Raw genomic sequence first — 19,930 nt, 5'->3', positions numbered from 1 at the left:
TTTGTCATCAGATTTTCACCAAAGTTTTATTATGATAACTAGTGTGACTCGCACACTCCGCGCACCTCACCACACGGCGTTTCAGAGGGATAGGCATCTTTGACCATTTTGATGTCTTTTAAGTCTTCATTGTGTTTTGGGTCTTCAGGGCTATTTGGGTCTTCAGGGTCTTTCGGATCCTCTGTGTCTTCAAGGGTATTTTGGGTCTTTGGGGTGTTTTGGGTCTTCGGGGTCTTTTGGGTCTTCAGGGGCTTTTGGGTCTTAAGCGTATTTTGGTTCCTCTGTGTCTTTAAGAGTATTTTGGGTCTTTGGGGGTGTTTTGGGTCTTCAGGGTCTTTTGGGTCTTCGGGGTCTTCAGGGCCATTGTGGTCTTCAGGGTCTTTTTGAGCCCAAGGGCCTTCCAGGGTATTTTGGGTCTTCAGGGTCTTTTGGATCTTCAGGGTGTTTTGGGTCTTTGGGTCTTCAGGGCCATTGTGGTCTTCAGGGTCTTTTTGAGCCCAAGGGCCTTCCAGGGTATTTTGGGTCTTCAGGGTCTTTTGGGTCTTTGGGGTGTTTTGGGTTGTTTTGGATCTTCGGGGCCATTTGGGTCTTCAGGGTCTTTTTGAGCATCAGGGCCTTCAAGGGTATTTTGGGTCTTTGGGGTCTTTTGGGTCTATAAGGGTATCTTGGGTCTTCAGGTGTCTTGGTGGTCTTAAAGGTCTTGGGGGACTTAAAGGGTCAAAGGTCTGAGGGGTCTCGGCAGTCTCAACGTAATTAAGAGGGTGTTAATTTTATTTGAAGAAGAAGAAGACATTTTGGTAGCATTTAAACATACATACAAACAAACAAACATACATACAAACAAACAACCATATACGTTTGCTCTATTATAATAAGATATGGAGAAGGCAAATTAATAATTTGGTCTAAAGGTCAAAGGTCAGCATCATATAAAATGAATTTTCATCTGATGGACCTGAAATTTTAAGTTGCATATTGGGTCATTGAATTGGTTCACCATTCAAAAGCTAGAAGCTGATTGGGTTTTTAGATCAAAAGGTCAAAGTTGCATAAACCACCAATTTTCACCCGATTGACCTGAAATTATAATTATTTGCATATTGGGTCACTGAATTGATTCACTAATTAAAAGACAGGAGTCGATTGGGTTTTTTTGGGATCAAAAGGTCAAAGGTCAAGGCTGCATAAAGTCCTCAACTATCATTTTGTATTTCTTGTTAAACTGTTTTCGTTATTTTGAGTATACGGAAGAAGACGAAGAAGAACTCTGGATACAAACGGATGCAGACGGACGTTGCATTTTCAGATGCTTTGTAGTTTAACTTTTTTTTGTCAGCCCATTTGGCATTTCCCATCTGAACCAACAGCTCAGTACGATGCCGTGACTAGACATTTTAAGGTAGTTAGTTTATTAAATATACAGTGTCCTAAAAAGACCTGGACAACTTTTTTGTTAATATATTTAGAACCACAAATGATACTACGATACCCTTTGGTTTATATGATAGCGAAACTCATAATTTTGGGCAGACCATCAATACACTTAAATGTGAGCTCCGTCTGTCATGCGCAAGACATGAAGATGGTACACGAGTTCTTGCCATGTTCGGCTCAGCATGTTTGCGTCCACCAGTGCGCATGCAGCTGTGATCCAAGACCGAAGATCCTGCAGGTTTGCCACCTCGGTGTTGTAGACAACATCTTTGACAAAGCCCAACAGAAAAAAAATCAAGGGGGTTTATGTCTGGTGATCGTGTGGACCAGGTGGTTGGTGGAAATCTTTCATTCGGGACGGCTCGAATGACTAAGGCCCAATGAGGGGGAGTGCCACCCTGTTGAAAAATGATATCGGGTTGCAGATGTTCAATCTGTGGGAAGGCGAATCCTTCCAACACGTTCATGTAAATTGTTGAGGTCACTGTATCCTCCACAAGTAAAAACGGACCCACCAAGCGTTCACGGAGAAGGCCACACCACACATTGACCTTTGGACTGTTGCATATGTGTTCAATGACCAAATGGGGATTTCCAGAGCCTCAGATACTCACATTATTCCAGTTAACCTTCCTGATACATGAAAGCAAGCTTTGTCTGTGAACATGACCTTTTTCGGGAAATCTTCATCATCCTCATGCGACTGAGCATTTCCAAGGCAAAGGCCTTGTGTTTGGGTCCGTCATTTGCTTTGAGTTCCTGCAGAATCTGTACCTTATCGGCAAAAAGCTTCAATCTTTTATACAAAATCCTGTGTACAGTGGTGGTTGGTAGTCCCAGTTCTCTGGATGTAAAATCCTGTGTACAGTGGTGGTTGGTAGTCCCAGTTCTCTGGATGTAAAATCCTGTGTACAGTGGTGGTTGGTAGTCCCAGTTCTCTGGATGTAAAATCCTGTGTACAGTGGTGGTTGGTAGTCCCAGGTCTCTGGATGTAAAATCCTGTGTACAGTGGTGGTTGGTAGTCCCAGTTCTCTGGATGTAAAATCCTGTGTACAGTGGTGGTTGGTAGTCCCAGTTCTCAGGATGTAAAATCCTGTGTACAGTGGTGGTTGGTAGTCCCAGTTCTCAGGATGTGCGTCAGATTGATTTTCTGGGACTTCGTTTAAATTATTCACGCACTCATTCAACGTCTACTGCACTTGTGCGTGGTCGACCGGTACTTTTCTATTTCTGACAACTTCCAATCTCCTTTCACCTCTTGTACCACTCTCTGATACTAGTCCACAATGGTGGATTCCTTCCATACCTTGTACGGAAATTAGGCTAAAGCTGCGCGTCGTATCTCGTCTCGATGAACCATGAGACGCACTGAGCTTTGTCCTGTGGAGTCGCCATTATCTTTTATATTAAACCACCAGACCTGAGAATAAAGAAAACTTTATGTGTTTCTGTATAATATGCAACCTGCATCATTTGTGGTACTAAATATATCAACAACCAAAGTTGTCCAGGTCTTTTTGAAACACGCTGTATCTTTGTAATTCATGTAAAAGTACACTGATGTCTGGTAATGTATTTATCAAGCTCCTATGACTGTGAACCGTAGATCAGTGTTATAAAACAAAGAAATTTGAGAATGGAGATAGAGAAGTTGGATGATGCCGTCATTCATCAAGCAGGAGCGAATGAAGGATCGATGGATGGATGGATCGCCAGTTAAAGGTGCGTCGCAAAAAAAATAAACAACACATTTGGGATCTGTCAATCAGATGTGTCTGTGATCGTTTTACCTGGAGCACCGATGTCTATTTTGTTTGTGTTAATTTTCGAGCATACAGAAGTCACAAAAACCTTTTGAATGAATTTGAAAAACAATTACGTGGTGGGTTGAGCACATGCCGCTGAGAGTTAAAGACTGAATTACACCTTGTAGTTCGAGCATATAATGAATGCTTTCATTTCCACTTCAGGCAAACAAGGCAAAGGCAACCACCAAAACACCATCCTTCAAGCCCGAGCAATGAAAAACCAAGATCTGAAGCCCACCCCTTACTCTTCACTGAGTGGCTAATGGGAACAAAGCCCGGTTACGTCTGATCGGCAAAAAAAACGGATGTCTTTTTTGTGCACTAAGTCGAGGCTCATGTAAGAGCTAACAAATATAACATATAATAAAGGGAGCGGGAGACAAGAGGGGGAGAGAGAGGGAAGCACAACAACAGTAGAGAACAGGGACATCAGGAGATCTGTGGAAGGGAGAGTGCTGGGGTGGGGTACACGGTATAAACAAAATGGATATTACTAGGACTTTCAGGAAAGAAAACGGAATTTGAAAGAGGTGGGTTTGTGGTTCATTAACGGGGGTAGAAAAGATCATGGTTCTGGTTGGGGGAAGATAAGAGATGGTGGTGAACAGCTGTTTTGAAGACCTGGAGGGATGAGTGGGATTGAAGAGAGTGGGGGAGTTTGTTCCAGAGGCGGGAGAAAAGAGGAATGAAGGAGTGAAGGTGAGCAGAGAATCTTGATTTTGGCAGTTTAACCATAAGAGGGTTGCAGGCAGATCTTGTGCGACCTGTAGGAATATTAGGGGGACAGAGCACAGACAGGGCTGGGGGGTTCGGCTGGAGAGGAGTCAGTGGAAGACGGAAAGACCACCAACCTGCCTGCGGTGAGTGAGTGAAAGGCCCTTGGAGTTAACTTCATCGCGGGAGATTCCAATGATTCTGAACGCTTTGGATTCAACAGCGTGAAGACGAGCTAGGTGTGAGGCAGGAGCACCGGCCCAGAGGGGAGAGCAGTATTCCATTGAGCTGCGGATGAAAGCCTTGTATGAGGTGAGGAGCTCAGGTGTGTCAAGGAAGGACTTCGCACGACGGAGGATGCCCAGTCGGCGACTGGCTTTGGAGGCCAGATTTGAAATGTGGTTTTCCCAGGAAAGATCATGGCAGATAGTGAGACCCAAAAGGTTGAGTGACAGAACTTTTTGGAGAGGATTATTCAGAAAGTGGATGGGAGGGTTGTCCAGTCGGTCTTTTCGGAGAGACATAGTAAGAGTGTGAGATTTGTCAGGATTGAAAGACATGTTCCACTTGTTTGACCAGTCTGTGATTTTATCCAGGTCTGCAGATATTGAAGTGGCTGCTGCCTGCCGATCTGAGGGATGGGATATGGAGCGACAGAGAGTGGAGTCGTCAGCAAAAAAAAATAGAGAGGATTTTCCAGAGAGTCGGAGAGATTAATCATTGGTGAAGATTTTAAAAAGCGCAGGGCCCAGAACACTGCCTTGGGGAACTCCAGCGTGGACAGGAAGAGGAGATGAGGGAATTCCATGAAGAGCAGAAGCAACATGTCCAGAGTAGAGTGACCTGGTCTGAATCCAAACTGATGATCCAAGATCAAGCCATTGGAGAAGAGGAAGGATGTAATGTCGGAAGCGATGATGGATTCCATGACCTTGCTGATGATTGGGAGCAGACTGATTGGTCTGTAGTTGCAAGGATTTGATCTTATCCACCCTGTGTCAAAAACCTTTCGCTCATTTATCATCGTTGCTGTTGCTCCTGGAAATATGCGGTAAGATTTCGAGTTGTAGCCCTAATAATAGTTACAGATAGCCAGCTTTGACAGGAACACTGAAGGAAGAGTGGTCGTGTTGTAGTGCTTGCTTTGAGTTCACGTGCATATGAAAGTTAGTTGCACGGATTCATGCTTCATTTAAAGGCCATAAACGCATTCGGAGTTCTATTGTCCCTACTCATTGTCTCATAACTGCTAGGTTTTTCCAAAAGAAGAGTTCCCACGCTTCGAGCCGCACTCGTCGGCATTTGTGGAACATGGATTTGTTGCAATAAACAAAGGCTGAAAGGCACGTTGGCGTTACGGGATATGTCTTCATGAAGTCAGAGGAAGATGCAGAGGAAGAAGAACAGCCCTGACCTTGATACATATAAAATGATTCGAGATGTAAAAAGCGTCGAGGAGACGAGTAAGCTCGGCTGATGTATTCGTGGAACCTTTATCCTTGAGCCTGTTTACACCGAGATTCCATCGACGCGTGCTTCCTGCTCGGTGTAATCCCTGAGAATTTACAACTGCTCATCTTTCTGGAACATAACACCTGCCTTGAAACCAGGGTTTGAGTGACCTGGCAACGAGGTGAAAAAGAAGATTCCATCTTCCTTGTTATCCTGTCGTTTGAGCACACTTTCAAAGAGAAATAGGCAGAGGATTAATGGAATACCAATCTAAGTAGTGTCCTCCCAATCCACAGCAATAAGGAAGCGCCGAATCGATCCGCATTTCAAATCGTGGTACTCTGTCCGTTGTAGTCATTATTATGGTGGAAATGGTTTGAGTGCGCCATCCGTAGTTCAACGTTTGCACCTTATTATCGTGGAGGCCTGTCATGGGACAGCGACTATTTCGGTCCCAAGTGCTGAGGGTACAACTTGTCTGCCTTTCGAACTCTCAAAACTTTTCATAACATGAAACCATGAAAAGATCATGAAACCATGAAACAACCATGAAATTATGGGCATGAACATTGTGGAACAATTTATGAATGCGTATGCGATTTGTTGACGAGATGTAATTGAATAATAAATACCTTTTACCTGTGCACTTTCTATCGAAAAGAAAGCAGAGGAGTTCTGCCTACCGACTATTTCAATGGAATTGGAGTATTCGGTAGGCAGGTCAGGTAGGGTGGTCCAAAAATGCAAAAAAATCACTTTTTTATCTGGATTTTGATGCTCTATTGGATTATTGTTAGAAATGGTCTAAATCATTCACCCAAAAAATATTTTGCATCTGAGTCATCTATAAACTCATACACACTCAACATATACATTTGTCATTTTGGTCAATTTTAATGACTTACAAAGACTTTAGAAATATTTTTTTCCTAAATAATGTCATTGATGGTACATACCCCTGTGAAGTCCTCATGGTCGAAACATGAGTCAGACATGTATGAACATGTTTCAAACATGTTTCAAGCATTGTCAAACATGTTTCGACCATGATGATTTCACACTCACAGGCGCAAGCACATGCAAAAAGTCATGAACCACAAAATGGCTTCGTACAATAGTGCATGTACTTTTTCCACATAGGTTGCTATTGGATTGTTCTCATTTAGCCAAATTTGGTGAAAAACGCCATATTTCAATTGAAGTGTGTATGAGTTTCTAGATGGAATTGAGCGAAAATATTTGGTGGGTGAATGTTTTAGACCATTTCTAACAATAATCCAGTAGAGCATCAAAATCGGAGAGATCGTGTTTTTTGGACCACCCTAAGGTCAGGGAAAGAAAAATACTGAAAAGATGTTTGAGAAAGAAGTCAAAACAGAGCAAGTTCATTAGGGAATAAGAAAAATAGATGAATATTATAAACGGTGTGATGAATGGTTGATATGGGTAGTATGAAGGACAGAGAGTGCAAACAGTGCACGCAGGAGTGAGTGAAGGTGGGGGTGAGGATAGAGAGGGTGCAGGCAGAGTTGATGGTGCATTGAGTGCAGCCAGGGGTGAGGGTGCAGCAAGTGCAAGCAGTAGTGAGGGTGGAGCAAGCGCCAGCAGTGGTGAGTGTGGAGCAAGCACATGCAGTAGTGAGTGTGGAGCAAGCACATGCAGTAGTGAGTGTGGAGGAAGCACATGCAGTAGTGAGTGTGGAGCAAGCACATGCAGTAGTGAGTGTGGAGGAAGCGCATGCAGTAGTGAGGGTGGAGCAAGCGCCAGCAGTAGTGAGTGTGGAGCAAGCGCAAGCAGTAGTGAGTGTGGAGCAAGCGCAGGCAGCAGTGAGTGTGGAGCAAGCACATGCAGTAGTGAGGGTGGAGCGAGCACATGCAGTAGTGAGTGTGGAGCAAGCACATGCAGTAGTGAGGGTGTAGTGAGTGCAGGCAGTAGTGAGGGTGGAGCAAGCGCAGGCAGTAGTGAGTGTGGAGCAAGCGCAAGCAGGTGAGTGTGGACCAAGCGCAAGCAGTAGTGAGTGTGGAGCAAGCACATGCAGTAGTGAGGGTGGAGCAAGTGCAGGTAGTAGTGAGGGTGGAGCAAGCACACGCAGTAGTGAGGGTGGAGCAAGCACATGCAGTAGTGAGTGTGGAGCAAGCACAATCAGTAGTGAGTGTGGAGCAAGCGCAAGCAGTAGTGAGTGTGGAGCAAGCACAAGCAGTAGTGAGTGTAGAGCAAGCGCAAGCAGTAGTGAGTGTGGAGCAAGTGCAGGCAGTAGTGAGTGTGGAGCAAGCGCAAGCAGTAGTGAGTGTGGAGCAAGTGCAGGCAGTAGTGAGGGTGGAGGAAACACAAGCAGTAGTGAGTGTGGAGCAAGCACATGCAGTAGTGAGTGTGGAGCGAGCACATGCAGTAGTGAGTGTGGAGCAAGCACATGCAGTAGTGAGGGTGTAGTGAGTGCAGGCAGTAGTGAGGGTGGAGCAAGTGCAGGCAGTAGTGAGTGTGGAGCAAGCACAAGCAGTAGTGAGGGTGGAGCAAGTGCAGGCAGTAGTGAGGGTGGAGCAAGAGCAGGTGGAGGGGAGGGTGTAGTGAGTGTAGGCAGGAGTGAGCGTGTAGTGAGCGTAGGCAGGAGTGAGGATAGAGCGAATGCAGGCAGGGATTAGGTTGGAGTGAGTGTTAGTCGGGATAGGTTCATTAAGGTATTTCATTTTTAAAAGGTTTCCCAAAAAGAGAACATCATAAAACAAGTGATCAACTATGTTAGAAGTGCACGTCACTCAATATTGCACTCCTGATGTACGTGCATCGACTTCCTATGGGCCATAACCCCGATGATAAAAAATACAAAACTTATTGTTAAGGAAAAGTAACCGATTTAAATTGATGTCTATTTAATCATTAGATGAACATCAATTTTAATTGGTATTATTACAGAGAAGTTCCCATTTGACTGAAAGATATAATTTAAGTCCCCTTTGGGCTGTATTTTTCAAAACAGTGGAGCATCACATGAAAACTTAGTTGATGGAGCAAGTCATGAATCTTTCCTTCAACGTGTCTCAATCATGAGGTGAAGGTTTGTTGGGTATGTAGGAGTGAGTGCTTTGCACTCACACGGCACCTTCCTCAGGCGAAACACCTTCGTCGCCACCCCGTGAGGATTCCTGGCCTCACACGTTATTGTGTTGCCAACGATAGACTCTTGCTTGACAACAAGGTTACTAATCACAAGATGCTTCTTCTTTTTTAACAATAATTTCTGCAGGAAAAAACAAACAAACAAACATTATACGAACTACAGAGTTGAATGCGCCCGCACGGGATTCAAAATCGGGAATCCGCCACCGTCTCAGATCATCCCCAATCCAAAACCCATGATCTTTTCTACCCTCGTTAGCCCCTTCCCGCCTTCCACCCTAACCCCTCCTCCTTCCAAATTTCCAGTTTTCCCTCCTGAGAATTTTCCAAGTCTTCCTCTATTTTGTCCTTCAACTCCAATGTTGGTGTCGCCCGCCTCTCTCTACTGTTCCTCTTGTCCTGTTTCCACCTGGTCCCTTTAGTGTACCAGCTCTTCCATGAGCCTCGACTTAGGCTATGAGCCAAGGGGGTTGGTCGGTACCATACAGATGGAGTAAGGCTCATTGTGATTTTTAGCAAGATATATGTCCCTAGATATGAAAAAAAAGTGATAGCAGTGTATAACTCTCGGCCATCTCTGTGTTATCACCCGAAATATTATTATACGCCCGCTTCGCTTCGCCAAAAAATGTGATATTTGCTAAAATTGGAATAAATATGTTTTTAAGGACCACAGAGTGCCAATAATTTGCATACTGGATGCCAACTAATATAGTAATAGAAATATAGAACATTTGTGGGGGTTATTTATCAAAATATTGATATAATGACAAAAAATATGTTAAATTTAGTGAAAAAGTGGTCGAAATCGCTTCGAGTTCAGAATTCATATTGTACATTTTTGTCAATATTTCAAAAATGAAAACTCCCAGAGTAACATTTGACCCCTCAAAACCTTCGCAAGGAACCACTGCATTGGAATATATCATTACTTTGTAATATGGTGGCTGTTTGGGGCACATATTTTGGCAAAGTTCAAAATATGTTCAACCATACCCCCTAATTTTGATATTTTGGAACGAAACAGCTTTTGAACATTTTAGGTTTATTCATCTACTACTTTTGGTATCTCAGTGTAATTTTTGGTATTAGCTAGTATCCTAAAGTAGGTTTGTAACATCAGCTACATTATATTTCACAATGCATGCAAACTTGCTCCACACTCTAGGTTTATCATGATCTCTCGAACAAATACGATCTCGATCTCGATCTCGGCACTCTGTGGTCCTTAAAAACACATTTATTCCAATTTTAGCAAATATCACATTTTTTGGCGAAGCGAAGCAGGCGTATAATAATATTTCGGGTGATAACACAGAGATGGCCGAGAGTTATACACTGCTATCACTTTATTTTCATATCTAGGGACATATATCTTGCTAAAAATCACAATGAGCCTTACTCCATCTGTATGGTACCGACCGGTCAATTTGGGGGGTCTGGCTCATCGCCTAACTCTGTAGACAAACAAAATCTAAATAACAAATGTGTGATTCGTTTCACTTTTTTTTGAAACATTTTTTTTTTTAACCAAAGCAACTTTGCATAAGTTCGTACATACCACTGTGCCATTTGCGCTCCAAGTGACAGTCGCTTTGGGATTTGCCACCGCTCTGCAGCTTAAACTAATTTGCCTTATGAAGTAATACACAGTGATTAACTCTTCTGCAACACCCAGTGTCGGCGGGCCTGAAACAACGATTGCATAAACATCAACATTAAAAAAAAAAAAGGAAAGAGAAGCACAGAAAGGGGAAGCAGCAAATTCATGGTTGATTTCTACGCTCAATGTGTCCACTTGGTGGAAAAAAAATAAAAGGGGGTCTGGCAAACAAAAATGGCACCTTAATGTTAATTAAAAGGTTTATTTCTGTCTCATCTGGCTATGTCTTTGGAGATTTTATCTTTGGGATAAAACTAATTACAAAGCCGTGCATAGGATCAGCGGGATATTCCCATGGAAGGACAACATGTGGACTTTGTGCAATGATCCGTGGCAGTTGCTGGTTTTTTTGGAAACGGATGTAATGGAGGCCTCCGCATTGCGAGGATAACTTACCAAACACACGAATATCAATCGATTGCGTTTTGGAGATATTTTGTGAGGCCACCAGATATGCGATGCAGGAATACTGGCCAGCTGTGTCGAGATTCACGTGGTCCAGCTTAAGGTTGGTGCCGTCAGACACTCTTGCGTGACCCTGGAAAGAAACAAATCCCATGTAAAGTAAAGTAGAGATCGTATAATTTATGTAACCTGTGCTAAACCAACCTTACACACAGATAAAAAAAAACACACCTGTCGAGGCCATTTTTCCCCGCAGAGCAGGGGTTGGCCTTTTGCAGGCACCTTGGGCCCCTTTTTGAAGCAATGTTTTATGGCCGGATGCTCTTCCTGCCGCCAACCCTGTTAGTCGCCTCTTGCGACACACAGGGAATTACCAGTGAACTGGTACTCAATTTGCCGACCTCGGAAGGATGACAGGCTGAGTCAACCACCCTGGTGTCAATTCAGCGATTGACCAGGATTCAAACCCAGGATCCTAGGATCCCAAGCCCGCACCCTAACCACTAAGCAAACACCAGGATTCGAACCCAGGATCCTAGGATCCCAAGCCAGCACCCTAACCGCTAAGCCAACACCGGGATTCGAACCCAGGATCCTAGGATCCCAAGCCGACACCCTAACAGCTAAGCCAACACCAAGATTCGAACCCAGGATCCTAGGATCCCAAGCTCGCACCCTACCGCTAAGCCAACACCAGAATTGGAACCCAGGATCCAAGGATCCCAAGCCGGCACCCTAACCGCTAAGCCAACACCAGAATTGGAACCCAGGATCCGAGGATCCCAAGCCGGCACCCTAACAGCTAAGCCAACACCAGGATTCGAACCCAGGATCCTAGGATCCCAAGCCAGCATTCTAACCGCTAAGCCAACACCAGGATTCGAACCCAGGATCCTAGGATCCCAAGCCCGCACCCTAACCGCTAAGCCAACACCAGAATTGGAACCCAGGATCCTAGGATCCCAAGCCCGCACCCTAACCGCTAAGCCAACACCAGAATTGGAACCCAGGATCCGAGGATCCCAAGCCGGCACCCTAACAGCTAAGCCAACACCAGGATTCGAACCCAGGATCCTAGGATCCCAAGCCAGCATTCTAACCGCTAAGCCAACACCAGGATTCGAACCCAGGATCCTAGGATCCCAAGCCGGCACCCTAACCGCTAAGCCAACACCAGGATTTGAACCCAGGATCCCAAGCCGGCACCCTAACAGCAAAGCCAACACCAGGATTCGAACCCAGGATCCTAGGATCCCAAGCCAGCATTCTAACCGCTAAGCCAACACCAGGATTCGAACCCAGGATCCTAGGATCCCAAGCCGGCACCTTAACCGCTAAGCCAACACCAGGATTTGAACCCAGGATCCCAAGCCCGCACCCTAACCACTAAGCCAACACCAGGATTGGAACCCAGGATCCTAGGATCCCAAGCCCGCACCCTAACCGCTAAGCCAACACCAGGATTGGAACCCAGGATCCTAGGATCTCAAGCCCGCACCCTAACCGCTAAGCCAACACCAGGATTGGAACCCAGGATCCTATGATCCCAAGCCGGCACCCTAACCGCTAAGCCAACACCAGGATTGGAACCCAGGATCCGAGGATTTTTTAAAATTTTATTTATACAGAGTCGAGGCTCGTGAAAGAGCTAACATTTATCAAACAAACAAATCAAACAAACAAGCAAACAAAGTATATAAAAAGGGGAGCGGTCAACAAGATGGGGAGAGAAGGGGAGGAAGCACACAAACACAACATTTGAGAGCAGGGACATCGGGAGATGTTTTTGGAGGGAGAGGGCCTGGGGGGATGCAGGATAGGTATAAAACGCAAGGACACCAAAGACTTCCAGGAAAGAAGTCAAAAGTCACCTAAAAAAAGTGGATTTGGGGTGAAATTAGCGGGGGTAGAAAAGATCAAGTTTTTGGATTGGGGAAGATAAGAGATGGTGGTGAACAGCCGTTTTAAAGACCTGGAGGGAGGAGTGGGATTGAAGAGAGTGAGGGAGTTTGTTCCAGAGGCGGGAGAAAAGAGGAATGAAGGAGTGAAGGTGAGCAGAGAGTCTTGATTTTGGCAGTTTAACCATAAGAGGGTTGCAGGCAGATCTTGTGCGACCTGCAGGAATATTTGGGGGACAGAGCCCAGAGAGAGCTGGGCGAGCAAGGCCGGAGAGGAGTCGGTAGAAGACGGAAAGACCACCAACCTGCCTGCGGTGATTAAGTGAAAGGCCCTCGGAGATAGCGTCATCGCGGGAGATTCCAATGATTCTGAACGCTTTGGTTTCAACAGCGTGAAGACGAGCTAGGTGTGAGGCAGGAGCACCAGCCCAGAGGGGAGAGCAGTACTCCATTGAGCTGCGGATGAAAGTCTTGTATGTGGTGAGGAGCTCAGGTGTGCTAAGGAAGGACTTCGCACGACGGAGGATGCCCAGTCGGCGACTGGCTTTGGAGGCCAGCTTGGAATGTGGTTTTCCCAGGAAAGATCATGGCAGACAGTGAGGCCCAAAAGCTTGAGTGACAGAACTTCTTGGAGAGGATTATTCAGAAAGTAGATGGGAGGGTTGTCCAGTCGGTCTTTTCGGAGAGACATCGTCAGAGTGTGAGATTTGTCAGGATTGAAAGACATGTTCCACATGTTTGCCCAGGCTGATTTTGTTCAGGTCTGCAGAGAGTGAGGAAAGCTGCAGACTGCCGATCTGAGGGATGAGGAATGGAGCGGCAGAGAGTGGAGTCATCAGCAAAGAGATAGAGAGGATTTTCAAGAGAGTCAGAGAGATCATTGATGAAGACCAGAAAAAGCACAGGGCCCAGAACACTGCCTTGGGGAACTCCAGCCTGAACAGGAAGAGGAGATGAGAGAAACCCATTCAGGGCCACACGTTGACTACGACTAGAGAGGAAGTCCGCCAGCCATGCGAGGAGATTTCCATGGATACCAAAGGAGGAGAGTTTGGTGAGCAGAGCGGGGTGCCAGATCGTATCGAAGGCACGTGATATGTCGAATCCCAAGCCCCGCACCCTAACCGCTAAGTCAATACCAGGATTCGAACCCAGGATCCTAGGATCCCAAGCCCACACCCTAACCGCTAAGCCAATACCAGGATTCGAACCCAGGATCTTAGGATCCCAAGCCCACACCCTAACCGCTAAGCCAATACCAGGATTCGAACCCAGGGTCCTAGGATCCCAAGCCGGCACCCTAACCGCTAAGCCAATACCAGGATTCGAACCCAGGATCCTAGGATCCCAAGCCAGCACCTCAACAGCTAAGCCAACACCAGGATTCAAACCCAGGATCCTATGATCCCAAGCCGGCACCCTAACCGCTAAGCAAACACCAGGATTCGAACTCAGGATCCTAGGATCCCAAGCCGGCACCCTAACCGCTAAGCCAACACCAGGATTCGAACCCAGGATCATAGGATCCCAAGCCGGCACCATAACCGCTAAGCCAACACCAGGATTCGAACCCAGGATCATAGGATCCCAAGCCGGCACCCCAATCGCTAAGCCAACACCAGGATTCAAACCCAGGATCCTATGATCCCAAGCCCGCACCCTAACCGCTAAGCCAACACCAGGATTCGAACCCAGGATCCTATGATCCCAAGCCCGCACCCTAACCGCTAAGCAAACACCAGGATTCGAACCCAGGATCCTATGATCCCAAGCCCGCACCCTAACCGCTAAGCCAACACCAGGATTCGAACCCAGGATCCTATGATCCCAAGCCAGCACTCTAACCGCTAAGCCAACACCAGGATTCGAACCCAGGATCCTATGCTCCCAAGCCCGCACCCTAACCGCTAAGCCAACACCAGGATTCGAACCCAGGATCCTAGGATCCCAAGCCGGCACTGTAACCGCTAAAGCCAACACCAGGATTCGAACCCAGGATCCTATGATCCCAAGCCCGCACCCTAACCGCCAAGCCAACACCAGGATTCGAACCCAGGATCCTAGGATCCCAAGCCGGCACCCTAACCGCTAAGCCAACACCAGGATTCGAACCCAGGATCCTATGATCCCAAGCCCACACCCTAACAGCGAAGCCAACACCTGGATTCAACCTTACACATATATTAAAAAAAAAAAAATAACCACCTTTAGAGGCCATTTTTCCCCGCAAAGCGGGGGTTGGCCTTTTTCGGGGACCGTGGTTGTTGTTGTTTTTCCGTCCCCTTTTTGAAGCAATGTTTTACGGCCGGATGCCCTTCCTGACGCCAACCCTTTTTGCCGCCTTTAACGACAAGCAGGGAATTACCAGTGTACTGGTACTCAATTTGCCGACCTCGGAAGGATGACAGGCTGAGTCAACCCCCCTGGCGTTAATTCAGCAATCGACCGGAATTCGAACCCAGGATCCTATGATCCCAAGCCCGCACCCTAACCGCCAAGCCAACACCAGGATTCGAACCCAGGATCCTAGGATCCTAAGCCGGCACCCTAGCCGCTAGCCCAACAACACCAACAACACCATTACACATATGTAAAACATTAATTAATTTCACATGCCATTGATATACAATGGAATGAAAGAAACAGCCAGTGAAGGACTAATGATCTCGCGAGATCTCGGAGACGGTGGGAGGGATTTTCGAAGCTCCACACGGTCTCCACGTTTTTCGAAGTTAAGTCTGTTCACAATTGTATTTTGTCGAAACTGTATTTATCTTTCGGTGTGTGAAGTTATTGTGTGCAACTTTGGTTGTTTCTCGGTGTTTATCTTTCATAAATTGATCGTCTGTTTGCCGTGTCGTGTCTTGAGGCTTTGTACAGTGTGCACTGTACAACCTTGAGGCTTTGTTTTTCTCTCAGCGGTCCGTCGTTTGTGATCCAATAACTTTCGTTCTCTGTATTCCCAGTCTTTTCACCCATAGCCTACTTCCTTGTGTAAATCTCAACTCAAAAAAATAAATAAAATAAAAAATAAAAAACATTTCCTTCTCTGTTCTCATTCGTTTATTCATTCTTATTCGTTCGTTCGTTCTTCGACCACGTGTTTCTCCCCCATTTCCCCAGATAGTTTTCACTCATTAACCTTCAATGTTTACACTTTCCCCTCAAGTTATGTATTCCGTCATATTTTATAACACCTTTTTCTTCTTCTTCTTTAAAAGGCTGCTTTCGACTTGCTCACCAAATCAATTCATCCCCCAAAAAATATCCATCTCCTATAGTGCCTTTTTTCTACATTCCCTAAACTCTCCTGCACTCCATCCTCCATCCAGCGTCCTTAAACGTATTTTTAACTCGAAGGTCACAAGAAACTCATTTTGCAATAAATGTTCGTTTCCCATAAATCGTACACTTTCAAAAATCCAATCTCACCCCTCCCCTCCAAATCTTCCCCATAACCCCTCCCCTCCAAATCTTCCCCATCACCCCTCCCCTCCAAATCTTCCCCATCACCCATCCCTTTCAAATCTCCCCCCTTGCCCCCTCCCTCCTAAACTACCCCCTCACCCCTCCCCGCCAAGACGCCCCCTCGCCCCTCCCCTCCTAGACTCCTGCCTCACCCCTCCCCTCCAAATCTCCCCCATATCCCATCCCTTTCAAATCCCTCCCCTTGTCCCTTCCCTCCCAAACTCCCCCCTCACCCCTCCCCTTCAAATCTCCCCACCCTCATTGCTTCTCAATTTCCCCCCTCTCACTCCCCCTCCTCAAAGCGTCCTCCCCGCTTCTTCCCCCTTCAAACTCTCACCTCCATCTCCCCCAACCTTCTGCCTCGCTCTTCCCCCTCCTCAAATAACACCTCATTGTGGCTCACCCAATCACCATCAAACCTTTTGTCTGCCCCATCCTTCCCTTTCTCCGAGCTATTCTGAAATCTCTGACACACCTTCAACAGCTCTCCCTATCTCTTCCACCTCTTCCACATCTTCCCCTACCCCTCCTCCCCCCTGTTCTGTATCTGATGCTCCCCCTTCCTCTTCATTAACGGTATGGACCTCAAACATCCGGGGCCTTCGTTCAAACTTAACTGATCTCTCCATACAGGTTGCTTCTGTCAAACCAGACGTGATCTGCTTAACAGAAACTTTCCTCCTTTATGATGTCTCTGATTCCATAGTATCTCTCCCGGGCTACTCCCTCCTCCGGTATGATAGACCTGAGCCTCGTCCTGGAGGCGGGGTTGCTATCTTTATCAAAAACTCTCTTCCTCACTCGCCCTGCACTGCACTCTCTCCACCTCACCCCCAGGAATACCTCTGGCTACGGCTTCCCCTCCGCTCCCACCTCTTGTTCATATGTGTGTTGTACCGTCCACCAAACAGTGATGACTCCATCTACATCTCGCTGTCTGATGATATGGACCAACTTCTATCTACTCATCCCAACTCTCTCTTCCTCATATGTGGTGATTTCAATTGTCACCATGCCAGTTGGCTGGGTGTGGGTACCTCTCTCACCAGCCATGGCTCTTCAGCAAAGGACTTCTGCGACTCACTGGGACTGACACAATCTGTCAATTTCCCGACCCGGATCTCAGTCAACGGAACATCTTCTCTTCTGGACTTGGTTATGACTAACTTCCCTGAAAATGTCTGCTGCTCTTCTTCTGCTCCGATCGGATCATCTGATCATGTCCTTGTTAAAGTGGACATCTCTCTGACCATCCTCAGGGAGCCTGCTCAGCGTCGACGAGTCTGGCATTTCACTCAGGCCAACTGGCACGGTCTTCAAGCAGCCATCAATCATCTGGACTGGTCTCCCATCTCTACCACCTCTGACATCAACTCATCCTGGGAATTCTTCCAAAGTAAATTGCTCTCTCTCATGCACAGATTTATCCCATCTCGTCTTCAGTTGTCATACCCTTCCTCCCGTCCATGGTACACGGAATCTTGTGGTGAGGCTGTTGCCCAGAAACAACTTGCCTTCGTCTCCTGGAAAGCAAATCCAACGGAAGGAAATCTCATTTCCTTTCACAAAGCCCGAAACAAGTGTGTGTCCACCCTCAGGAGAGCCAGGAAACAATATCTCTCCGTTCTCAAGACCGAACTCTCTTATCTGTCTCCCTCTTCCAAATCCTGGTGGCGTCTGGTCAAATCCGTTTCTGGTGTTTGTTCCCCCTCCATCCCCTCCCTTACCTCAAACGGCTACACAGCTGACTCCGCACGTGAAAAAGCTGAATGCCTCAACTCTGTGTTTGCCTCTAAATCTTGTGTCCCAAACCCATCCCTCTCTGTACCCACCATACCCAGTCGTACCCTGCTGCTCCTGGACTCCGTGTCCTTTCCTCCTGACAAGGTGGAAAAGTTTCTGTCAACCCTCGACTCTGATTCTGCAACTGGACCCGACGGCATCAGCCCACGGGTCCTAAAATCCTGCTCTGCTGCTCTATCTCACCCTCTCTCTGTTCTCTTCACCCTCTCTTTTGCTCAAGGTCAACTGCCATCTGCTTGGAAATCAGCCAACATCACCGCTTTGCACAAAAAAGGTGCAAAAACAGATCCTAGCAACTACAGACCAATCAGCCTTCTCCCAATTATCAGCAAAGTCATGGAATCCATCATTGCTTCGGATATGAAATCTTTCCTCTTCTCCAATGGCTTGATCTCTGATCATCAATTTGGTTTCAGACCTGGTCACTCTACTCTGGACATGCTGCTTCTGCTTTCTCAACAATGGATGGAGGTCCTCAATGCCAAACAGGAAATTAGAGCTGTCTCCCTCGACATATCACGTGCCCTCGACACGGTCTGGCACCCCGCTCTGCTCACCAAACTCTCCTCCTTTGGTATCCATGGAAATCTCCACGCATGGCTGGCGGACTTCCTCTCTAGTCGTCGTCAACGTGTGGCCCTGAATGGGTTTCTCTCATCTCCTCTTCCTGTTCAGGCTGGAGTTCCCCAAGGCAGTGTTCTGGGCCCCGTGCTTTTTCTGGTCTTCATCAATGATCTCTCTGACTCTCTCGAAAATCCTCTCTATCTCTTTGCTGATGACTCCACTCTCTGCCGCTCCATTCCTCTTCCCTCAGATCGGCAGTCTGCTGCCTCCTCACTCTCTGAAGACCTGGACAAAATCACAGACTGGTCAAACAAGTGGAACATGTCTTTCAATCCTGACAAATCTCACACTCTTACTATGTCTCTCCGAAAAGATCGACTGGACAACCCTCCCATCTACTTTCTCAACAATCCTCTCCAAGAAGTTCTGTCGCTCAAGATTTTGGGTCTCACTATCTGCCATGATCTTTCTTGGGAAAACCACATTTCCAAGCTGGCCTCCAAAGCCAGTCGCCGACTGGGCATCCTCCGTCGTGCGAAGTCCTTCCTCGGCACACCTGAGCTCCTCACCACATACAAGGCTTTCATCCGCAGCTCAATGGAATACTGTTCTCCCCTATGGGCCGGTGCTCCTGCCTCACACCTAGCTCGGCTTCACGCTGTTGAAACCAAAGCTTTCAGAATTATTGGAATCTCCCGCGATGAAGCTATCTCTGAGGGCCTTTCACTCACTCACCGCAGGCAGGTAGGTGGTCTTTCTGTCTTCTACCGACTCCTCTCCGGCCTTGCACCCCCAGCTCTCTCTGTGCTCTGTCCCCCAAATATTCCTACAGGTCGCACAAGATCTGCCAGCAACCCCCTGATGGTTAAACTGCCGAAATCTCGGCTCTCTGCTCACCTTCACTCTTTCATTCCTCTTTTCTCCCGCCTCTGGAACAAACTCCCTCACTCCCTTCAATCCCACTCCTCCCTCCAGGTCTTTAAAACAGCTGTTCACCACCATCTCTTATCTTCCCCCATCCAAAACCTTGATCTTTTCTACCCCCGCTAATTCACCCCAGATCCACCTTGTTTGAAATTCCAACTTCTTTCCTGGAAGTCCTGGCAGTGTCCATATGTTTTATACCTCTCCCACCGCCCCCTTCCCATGCCCCCCCCCCCCCCCAAAGCCCTCGCCCTCTCTCAGATCTCTCGATGTCTCCATGTCTCTCGGTCCCTGCTCTCAAATGTTGTGTTTGTGTCCTTCCCCCTCTCTCCCCCTCTCTCCCCATCTTGTCTACCGCTCCCGATGTTATATGTTTTATGTGTCGGTTTGTCTTTCTGTGTGATTAATGTTCGCTCTTTCACGAGCCTCGATCTTGTATACAAAAAAAAAAAAAAAAAAAAAAAAAAAAAATGAAACTCGCTGTCACCGCAGTTTTCTATACAACAATTTTAAATGACAACAAAATATGCTGATTGCATAATGTATGCAAACATTAGGTCATTGGGCCATGCAGGTGTTAGATGACCAACAGGTGTTGTGATGACCAACAGGTGGAATTTATTTTTTGGTCTGGTATTTATTTATTCGAGACATCTCCACAACCTGCACCACATGTCAACCTG

At 46.8% G+C, this 19,930-nt stretch overlaps 1 protein-coding gene across 2 annotated transcripts in view; it reads right to left on the bottom strand.

Annotated features, from left to right (window-relative positions):
• LOC137434649 (cell surface glycoprotein MUC18-like) overlaps window positions 1-19,930 on the bottom strand; it is a 128,450-nt gene that overhangs the window by 33,812 nt on the left and 74,708 nt on the right. The window contains exons 10-12 of one of the 2 annotated variants that reach the window (XM_068127802.2): window positions 10,582-10,723; window positions 10,084-10,211; window positions 8,499-8,643 (exon numbers count right to left, since the gene is read on the bottom strand). In XM_068127802.2, the coding sequence (XP_067983903.1) occupies window positions 8,499-8,643; window positions 10,084-10,211; window positions 10,582-10,723 (415 nt within the window). The remainder of the gene's footprint in view (window positions 1-8,498; window positions 8,644-10,083; window positions 10,212-10,581; window positions 10,724-19,930) is intronic. The other variant, XM_068127803.2, reaches the window with a different exon arrangement.

The sequence above is a fragment of the Myxine glutinosa genome, chromosome 9 (genome assembly GCF_964187855.1).
Source record: "Myxine glutinosa chromosome 9, kmMyxGlut1.1, whole genome shotgun sequence".
Taxonomy (NCBI): domain Eukaryota; kingdom Metazoa; phylum Chordata; class Myxini; order Myxiniformes; family Myxinidae; genus Myxine; species Myxine glutinosa.
This window is presented reverse-complemented; position numbering and strand designations above follow the sequence as displayed.